This window comes from Drosophila nasuta, chromosome 2R, assembly GCF_023558535.2.
Source record: "Drosophila nasuta strain 15112-1781.00 chromosome 2R, ASM2355853v1, whole genome shotgun sequence".
Lineage (NCBI taxonomy): Eukaryota > Metazoa > Arthropoda > Insecta > Diptera > Drosophilidae > Drosophila > Drosophila nasuta.
The window spans coordinates 1710193-1720168 of record NC_083456.1 but is presented as its reverse complement, the minus strand read 5'-3'; the positions used below and the strand labels follow the sequence as shown (position 1 = coordinate 1720168).

The 9976-nt window shown below is 37.2% G+C and overlaps 1 protein-coding gene across 10 annotated transcripts; it reads right to left on the bottom strand.

Annotated features, from left to right (window-relative positions):
• Nucleotides 1-44: 44 nt before the first annotated feature.
• LOC132786733 (bestrophin-2) lies at nucleotides 45-8977 on the bottom strand. Of its 10 annotated transcripts, XR_009632477.1 has the most exons (10): nucleotides 8561-8977; nucleotides 5778-5992; nucleotides 4040-4150; nucleotides 3557-3980; nucleotides 3162-3494; nucleotides 2740-3099; nucleotides 1369-2056; nucleotides 1175-1225; nucleotides 288-744; nucleotides 45-201 (listed from the first exon to the last, which is right to left on the bottom strand). XR_009632477.1 is itself a non-coding variant. In XM_060793354.1 (9 exons), exons 2-9 carry the CDS (start codon nucleotides 5846-5848, stop codon nucleotides 353-355), a joined length of 2430 nt encoding a protein of 809 aa, XP_060649337.1. In that variant the 5' UTR covers nucleotides 5849-5992; nucleotides 8561-8977; the 3' UTR covers nucleotides 45-352. The 10 variants fall into 10 exon arrangements, 9 of the variants coding, with proteins under 9 accessions (XP_060649337.1, XP_060649345.1, XP_060649338.1 ...); XM_060793354.1 differs by having other exon boundaries at nucleotides 45-744; XM_060793362.1 differs by having other exon boundaries at nucleotides 45-744; nucleotides 2857-3099.
• Between the last annotated feature and the right edge of the window lie 999 nt (nucleotides 8978-9976).

The window sequence follows — 9976 nt, the reverse complement described above, 5'->3', positions numbered from 1 at the left end:
TTTCATAAGCATTTGATTAAACTAGATTAAAACTCAAAGCGTAATTAGAAAAACTTAGTTTATTTAAAGATTCAAATCACTTTTCCCTTAATGTTAATTACTTTGTATTTGCATAAAATACATTAAATTGTAGGTCCATTCTCACTCAAGTTCGAGCTTCATATTTTGAAAATTCCTCAGCTGGGTCCGTCACTATGCAGACTAATGTATTGAATATGTAATATAGTAGGTTAACATGACTTAATCTCTATTCAGTTACGCTAGCTAGTTTTATGTTGAAAACGTACATTAATATGCTGGATCACACACATTGAATGAGTATGTCTGAATACTATGGGCCGGGATGGCTAGCTCAGCTGCCCGGAGCTACATCCTCCGATTTGATCGTCGAACTGCTGACTGGATCATTTCCAGAGAGTAAATCAGCGCTGGAAGCATTTGTCGGCAGCGCAGTAGCTTGTGCTTGAGCTTGAGGTGCAACTGCTGCGATTGGTACAGCAACCGGCACAACAGGCACTAGAGAAACGCCACTGGGATCCACGCCAGGTGCAGTGCTAATGGTGCGTGCCAAGTTTATTTGCTGTCGTTTTAATTTTTCTTTTTCTCGGGCTGCTTTCAACTTCTCAAAGTCGTCACCCTCATCCGGCACTGGCTCTGCAGTTGCAGCGGTTGCGGCTGCTGTTGCTGCAGCGGCTGCGACGTTGGTCAGAACATCACTCGATGTCTTAATGTCCAAGTTCTCTACTGTAAGAGCATATATACATATTAATTACAAATCAAATTTACGGGTTTTGTAGTCAACGCAAATAAACCAATATCAAGAGACAAACGCAACTTCTAACGGAAAGCTTAGGTAGGCTCAGAGTAAATAAGTATATAAATAGGATAGTTACGAAAGTAGGAATGCTTCAACGGCTGTAAAGCAATATTGCAAGTATACAAGTACGATCTACAAATTCCAAGGGTTACTACATTCCGGTTAATACTGATGGTTAATTAATTATAAATTAAATAGTTGTATCAATTGGAGAATACTTTATTTTTAATCCAATTAAGAAAATTGAAATTTAAAAGGACGCACAAACGCAAAGGAATTAATGATTGGCAACGATTATTTAGAACAACAACAAAATAAAAAAAACTTGGATGCCAATGGATAATGCTTGAACTTTACCGGGTGTTACGAACCACCTGAAAAACTGTGGTGCATCAGGTCTCTCAATCGCTTTAACGTTATAAGGTTGAGTGTTAAGCGTCGTCGAGTAATTGTGTAGATGGACGGATATGAAGATAAATGTTAGATGTGAATATCAAACAAGAATGTGCGAGCGTGGGCAATCACGATCCCGATAACGATCATCAACATACCTGTCTCTCGGCTCGCGGCCTTTTGTTGATCATAGAGGGATTTGCTGCTGTCACCCACGGGCGAGCTTGGCGCTGTAGCAGCCGACAACAGAGAGTCTCCGACTGGAGCCGAGGTGCTCAGCAGTGCATCCACGCCACCGGGTGGAAACAGCGATGGAGTTGGCTCGTACTGCGATTGGGCTCGCTCATATGTAGGTGAACGCCTTGGTATATCCATGGGTTGGGAGCGCACTTGTGTTGCGGGTGGAATCGTTGATGCGGCCGGCAGAGGGGGTTGTAACGGAATTGATTGGGTTTGTCCAATGGGTTGTGAGAATAAGTCCATTACATTGGGACGTGGCTCTGTTGGACGCATTGATGTAATGGTGGCCTGTTCGTCCACCTCCTCAATGACCTGGTCCGTTATTCGCATACTGCCTGTAGGCTTAACTCCAGCAGCAGCGGTGACACCGCCTGTTAAACTGGCCGAACTAGCGCTGGTCGGAAAACGATACTTGTTCGGATCGTCATTGGGAGTTGCGGAACCAGGACGGCTGTCGTCTCGACTAAGGAATCGCTTAAGCGCCGAAGCCACTGTATTTACCCGAGACAATGTACCAGATACGCTAACCAAACTGGGCGAGGATCCCAGGCCCAAACGCATTTTACCATTGCCAGCCGAGAAATGAATGCCGCTGGCATCGTCTGCCTGCAGAGTGGGGTGACGAAGGTACATATTATTTAATGAATCGCGAGTTATCAGGACAAGAAAATCAAATATGTGCATTAGTTACTTAAAACCATTAGAGGTACAGGGTGCAGTTGTGTATTTGGAGTGCACTAAGAAAATAAAAGCAAAGTAAGGCCGTTCAATGCATTGTGATGCAGTTAGAGGCTGTAGGCAAATAGATTATGTTAGAATCAAAAGTTAGTATGCAATCTTATAATTAGGACAGACACAAACACCAATTAGTTTACATCTAGATTTGGATTCAAATTTTGATGAGAGCTGCCATACAGTGAATCCTATTAGATACTTTAACATAAAAGCTAGAGACGCTAGTTTAGATGAACAGTAATAATAATTATGCATTTTTTCTTAATAGAATTCACTGTGGAAGCGCTAATAAAAATTATTTGTTCAATAGTTTTAATATTTTTATGATTATGACGCAGGTATATAACTACCAAGCACCGATGTGATTTGATATGCCAATGATCGGGAATCCCGTGCGGAATTCACTTTAAAATAGAAGGTTAGAATATTGATTTCGATCTCGAATTGTTCACCACATGTAATTGCATGAGTACATGAGTTAGGAATAAGTTTAGCCAAATTATTTGGTGCTCATTCTTCTGCGTAGTAATTGCTGCCAACGTTTTGATTCTAACCTCCTCGTCTGGCGCCCCCTTGGAAAGGTCATAAGTAACTGTCTGCAGGGGTGCGCCTTGCTGCTCATCGGCAAGCGGCTTTGGCGCAGCCATGCTACTGGTGCCATTATTACCAACCATTTCATCAATGCGCACTGAGGACATTGTCGAGGGCATTGCCGCTGTTTTGGGCACCTCGATTTTGGCGGTTGAAGGCTCTGGATGATTTTCACGAAACCGTTCGGCGGCAATCGTATATGGTAGTTCATTGGGGAACACCTCATCCCAATACTGATCTTTGAGCAGTTCCGGATGATCGTGGTGCATTTCATCCACAATCAGATAGGAGACCTGTAGATTTCGATCCACCATCCAGTTTACCTATGAAATAACCATATATGAATAAATTTGACAGCTTAAGCTTTAAGAACTTAGCAACTAACCTCGAAATCGTCATCGTCTTCGCCGAAGGGATTGATTAGAGACTCGGCCACTTTCAGCCATCCCATATAGAAGAAGAACTGGAGAGTGGTGAATACTGGAAAGTACAAATCGACTTTGTTCAAAAATCCTGCTGTGCCAGCGACCTTTCCATCGGTCCATTGCTGACCCATGCAGCAGGTCAAGAAATAGGAGTAGACCGCCAGAGTAACCACTTGGGTGTAAACCAAAGGCACACTGATGGTGTCGTAACTTATTAGCAGACCACACTGACCCCGGAACTTGTTCAGTTCATCAATGATAGTCTTAACAGCAAAATCGTCCCTAATACGACCCTGTTGATAGATGATAACGAAATAGTAATCAAAGGGATATCGAAACTATGAGAATTATGTACCTCTTTTCGAGCTCTGGTAATGATGCTGGCAGCCCATACAATGGGTAGCCAGTGCTTTGAGGGTCGTGGAAACGATTTGTTCATTGTCTCAATAATTGTGCGCTCGTTTTCATTTAGTAAACCCGCTTCCACGAGATTGTTTAGTCCCGGAAAACGCTTTTTAACACGGGGCGATACATTGGCCAAAACCATGGTCAGGCATAGGCACACATATCGCATGATTGTACGTCTCATAACACGACCACGTTCATCCTGGCCATGCACATTAGAGCTGACGAAGACTGCAATGGGATCAGGCCAGGGAATAGATGTGTACTGATTCCACCAGCGCGTCATCACAATTGATACATAGAAACCTAACACAAATGAGAGCGGAATGAGCTCACGTTGACTATTACAATAGGCCACAATCTCTTCGAAAGTTCTGCAAGGAGACCAGAGTGAATTTCATATTCGAAAGGGATAAAATGTTTATCGACTTACTGCTTCTGATCGGCGTTTAACGCAAATCGATAGACCAAATTGAGTACATAATACAATGTAAGAAATGCTAGAAGATCCAGCCAAACCAATTTGTAAATACTTCCTCGCCATCTGAAAGTAAACCTTGTTAATATATTTGTATATTTAATGATCAATTAAAATTAATATTAAACAATTATTTTAACATTTATATATAGGTAATTCTCTGCCGGATGTCACGTGCGACAATCTTTACAGTGAAAAAAAAACCTGACCTGAAAGAATTTAAAAAATAAAGATTATTTTTGGAATTTTTTTCTGTTTTGTTCTCTGTTCTAATAATTGCAAAAATTAACAAATTCGTACGCAAAACCAAAAAATTCACGAATTTATATATTTTATTGTAAAACTGAAGAAGTAATCTAAAGCTTTAAGAATAACCTTCACTTATTTTTAAAATTCTTTTAGTTTATGTTTTTTTTTCACTGTAAAGATGGTCGCACGCAATATCCGTCAGAGAATTACCCATATTCATTTTTGAAACAAGTTGCTTTGCCACTTTCTGATTTCGCTTGTTCCTTGCATTTCGTTATAAGCCGTTTAACTGTATAACGACTGTTTATATAACCTTTATAATTTCAAACGATGGTTCCATTTAAAACCGAATACACAAAAACAAATCTCTTATGTTCCATTTCTGATTATATGTATTCGTCATTTAAAAATTAGCTTTTATTATATTGTGTTTCTCGTGTTGGATTCGTGCGAATGTCCGGTGCGACATTATGGAAATGCCCATACAATACTGGCGACGTCATCTAAAAGGCTTGCCGACGTGATATTGAACGATAGTAATGCCACCGTCCACTTGTTGCTGACAAAACGTCATAAAAACAAACATACACTGATCATTGCGAAAGTCAGCTAATTGCTATAAAAAACTTTGACTACCCCACAATTAACCCGCACCCATGATACAATGAGTCTTATCAAATATTTTCTGCGATAACACAGCCACAACAACAGCATTAAAAAGAAGTTTATCTTTCTTTTATCAGAGCATGGAATGGAAAACAAAACTTGAAATTTTTATCAGCGTCTGTTAGATTTCAAGGCTTCTCCTACTTAACAATTGTCTGTCATTGTCTGTTTTGGTTCACTTCAATGAAAAATAATTATTTATAGGCAATGAATTAATTATAATTAAGAATATGCTTAAAAATTATACTTAAGATAATTTTATTAACGAAGGCAGTAGGAAGAGGTTTCGTGACATCATGATTAGGCTGACATTATCAGCGAAACATTCGAATAAACGTTCAATTCATTTAGATAGGAATATGTGTCAATATTTAGGATCGTGTGGGACGAACTACTGCCTGGCACTTATTAAACTTGTGCGGATAATTCAAATTACATGCATGACGGATGTCAAACACATGACTACCATGTGAACTAGATTACTCGCATATAGGGTGGAGTTGTCGACAAACTTGTATCTGTATTATGTGTGTATGTATGTATGTTATTTTACTTGCGTATTGAGAGGAAATTGTACCTTTTGCATCAGTTGCAATTGACAAACGTTCCTCACTACCGGACTAAAGAGCAACTGTGGAGACGTCAATTCCCAGCGTCAGTTCTTTAATTAGCACTAGACTAGCAATTTTACACTCTTTACTGATACTAATACTTATGTATATAGTATATTTACATGAGGGTGAGTACATGTGATATTATTAGATTAGTTCTCACTTACCTGAGAAGTAGTTTGAGAAAACAGCCAAAGCCACGGCAAGTGGCTACTTCACCTGTGTATGTTATTGTCATTTTGACAAGTTCTTTGTAACTTTCTTTTTAGTTCTTTGTTTTACTAGATTACTGTTATAGTATGTTAAGTGTTATATTTTGTAGGGTTTCTCATCACGCTGAATGTTCTTGATAGATGCTAATTTTTTGGAGTCTGTTAACATTCTGGGCAAAAATGAAAGGTACGTAAAAATTATACAGTGATGTGATGTAAACTATAGTTCATTTATTATTAATGACAGTATAAAATAAAACATAGCAAAAAATATAATAATAACAGAAGCAAAACTGCATTTTAAATTAAAAAATCGATTTTTACTCATTGCATTGTTTGAACTAAAAGTCAATCCCATACGAATCCAATACAATGCGGAATACAATTGAAATGCAGTCTGTTGCACTCTGTTTAACAACAAAAAATTTCCAAGCTGATTAAATTAATTGCCGCAATTTAAAATAATTCTAGATAAATGCATCACAAGATAGATAGATACACAAGTATATGTCATCCCCTACAGACATGGCATACAGAAATTGCCGCAAGTGGAATTGCTCACAGCTCGCGTGTGGGCGCTGCTATCGATGCTGATTCCACGGTTCTCTCAGCCTGGAGGTGTCAATGAGGGTCATCCACATGCTAGTGCTACGAATGCACATCAATTACAAACGGTTAAACTTCAAGTCTCGTAAAAGTATTGGTTTAGTATTGTTTCTCTCTACTCGCACATATTGTAAGTTCTTATATAAAGAGAAGCTCATGATGTATTTAATGTTGCGTAAAGATGAGCTCATACGAATACATATACATCTGTATTCACGTGTATTTCGAGAGAGGAAAATACAGTTCAGCTGATGAATTTCCGTATAAATGGCGAATAAACAAACAAAAGGCATTCTGCAAACCGGTGAGCTAATGATCGAAAAAGACAACTCGAACTCAGATCAACGCTCAGACGGATGGTGATAAACATATGTACATACATATATATGTGTGTGTCTATATAATTCTTGTTTTTTGTGTATTTTGGTATGGGAATGTGAGCCGGGTTTTGGGTCTGGAACATGACATCATTTGGTTTATTTTACAAAGAGAATTGAACACAGTCAGAATCAGTAAATACAGCCAGATACTTTGGTATATACTACGTATAGATTATGACGATGAAATTTGTTCACAAGTCGCATTCAAATCTTAGTCTTGACGTAGTGTTTTCTTTTGATTAGAATCTGCATTTTGACAGCTGATTATAGAAGATTAATTGTGTCATGAAACGATTGCGGATTCGATTATGTTTCTGTTAAGTAACGTGTTATTAAGTGTGATTTTCCATGTTAGGTTGAACTTTTTTTTAACAAATAAAGAACAAGACAATGGAGCTGATAAGCAAATGAATCATTTGGGTATGCATACAGTGAGTGCCCTTAAGAAATTATACGTGTATACGAATCTTTCAGTTATGATTATAAAAATATTACATATATATTTTAACCCTAAAGTGTAACTCAATTTTATTAAAGTGTAAAACTTGCTGGCCTTTTATAGATATATGTATTACATTTTTTTGTTCAAGTGACGCTTAGATATAAAGTTATTTACTGATAATATTGGCGTAACTTAAAATTCTGAAAGCGACTCGTCGAGAACTGAGTCAACACAAGCAGTATTTGATTACGCGTATTTATGTTATATACATTTTAACAGACTATATATTGCGATATATAACTGACCTCCTGCAATACGATCATACACTACACTCAAAAACACTTGAAATTTACACAATAAGTTATGCGATTTTGTTATTTTGGGAAGCTCATTGATTTTAGCAATAAAACCCAATGACACAAATTAAAAAATCAAGTCAAGCAAGTCACGTGAAATGTCTTATCTGCTGGCTGATAATTACTTACTGTAAATCTAAGAAAATTAATGAAATAAAGCAATCATTGAGGCGAATGACACTTAAAGGAAAAGAAAGTGAAAAACAGTGCTGATGTATGAGGTATGAGAGAATATGTACATATGTACATACATTTTGATAAAAACTTTATTTACATAATTATGTACAGTGTAAGTCATTGAGAGATATGTTTATTTAATATTTAAATGTTAAATACTGAAAGCCTTTAGTAAATTCAACTTTATAAATAAAATATAAAATAAACATCTTAGAAACCTGCACTGCATTTAAATTTTTACTTAACGGTCCGTTGGCCTGCTTTTTTTTTTTTTGTTTTTTTTTTTATTTATAGCATCGGCGCACTTTTAAAAATCGAGACGATTGACGGCGAAGTAGTCGAAATTTGCATGCAGCACAATAAGTTGAATGTGCCAAGGGTTAAAAATAAAATTTCTATGTAGGGAAGCGTGCAGTGATTGCATATTAAAACACTACGTACTCTATGATGACTCACATTGGCATACACACACACACACAAAGAGCACAAAGAGATGCAGCATAGAATATATGTACGTCAGATATACGTATGTAAATGCTTCAATATATCCGGATGTGATATCGACCCTTATAGTTTGGTTTTAATCGTAAAGAGAAGTTATATTTGCGTTTATATTTATACTATATACTATACATATATCACTTCAATTTAGTTCAGAGATTCCAAGTCAATCGATTTGTGTGTCACGCGGTTCAGTTTAAATCCAAGTATTTGTTGTTGTTTTTGTTTGTGTTGTTTTCGTTTACACTATTATTAAATAGCGCCATGGTCACTTACTACAATTACCAACTAATATTCATGCAGGTTTCAACTGAGATTTACAACACAAAACACGCGACGCGAATTTGCTCCAGTACGACGAGAGTCGAGACAAAAAGACGGCGAAAAGCAACAGAAACTCCAATTTCGCATTCACAACAAAAAAAAGAACACGTTGCTTCTTTGTTAGTGTTAGTGCTGCTGTGTTGATTTCTTTTCTTGGCCTTTCGATTTTACTATTTCCACTTCTTCGTCTGAGACGTCTACTCTTCTACTTCACCCACACATACACATTGACGTAAACGTATGCACTGCTGTGAATGTAGCCATACCCGACGCCAAAGCCATTCAAACAATTCGCGACCTGTGCCTTCTCCGGTCTAAATTATTGTCTTGTTTTTCGGCACTTCCGCGCTCATCGACCGACGATTTCAGACTGACTACTATGCGAAAATACTAATACAACTGGGAACACTGTGTGCTGTGCTGTGCCGGCAGCTGTCGCGAACTTAACTTAACTCATGCCGTGCCAAATGCTCAGAGAATGCGAGAGCGTAAAACTGGTTGTGAGCACAGAGTAACGATAAGTCAGGCACAGGGGTGGACTTGTCTGCCTTGCGGGTATTAGCCTCATTTTATGTTTTATACCGGCTACCTACAACATAAAGTTGCCAACAACTGCATCTTTCTTTTTTGTATAACCTTTCTGTGATTTCTATTATTAATTCAATTTAATTTTATAATAAATATTTTTAAGGGAGTATGAAGGTAATAAATGACTAGTATCTATGCTAATAATATAAAATTTAAAGATGTTCAAGCATGAACTCCACAAATGTTGAAAATTCATTAGATACATAACATAAGTATTAAAAGAAATAAAATAAGGTAGTTAATGGAAGCAACTAAGACCCGCCTGAAGTGACTGTTTTTTCTTATCATATGAGCATTTCAAGACTAAGGTTCACCACGATTAAAAATAAATTAAATTTAACTTATAATTGAGTTTCAAAAATAAATTTTGTTTTTGATTTGCGTGTGCGGCAGTGGCAAAATTTTAATTACTTAGTAGTCAATCTGCTATGGATTTTGTGTAGTCGATGACATCTTTTGATTGTGGTAGATATATCAAATATACTTTTCGGCATATTTTAATATTTTTCCATAACGGGTATCTCAGTCAAGCACGATCTAGCTTTCTCACTGTGGATTTTTTTACTTTTATTCTTATGAGATAGGCAACGACATTTGAAAATAGCTGCATATAATATTACATATTATTGTGGAGTCCTGAACTACTCCAAAACTTAAACTGTATGCAAGTATTTTGCTTTAATTAAGGCTTGCTCCGCTCTGTACAATATGTAATTAGTTATACAAAACAATTGTTAATTATTGAGATCTCTGAGATCTGGGAGTTCATGAGGACAGACA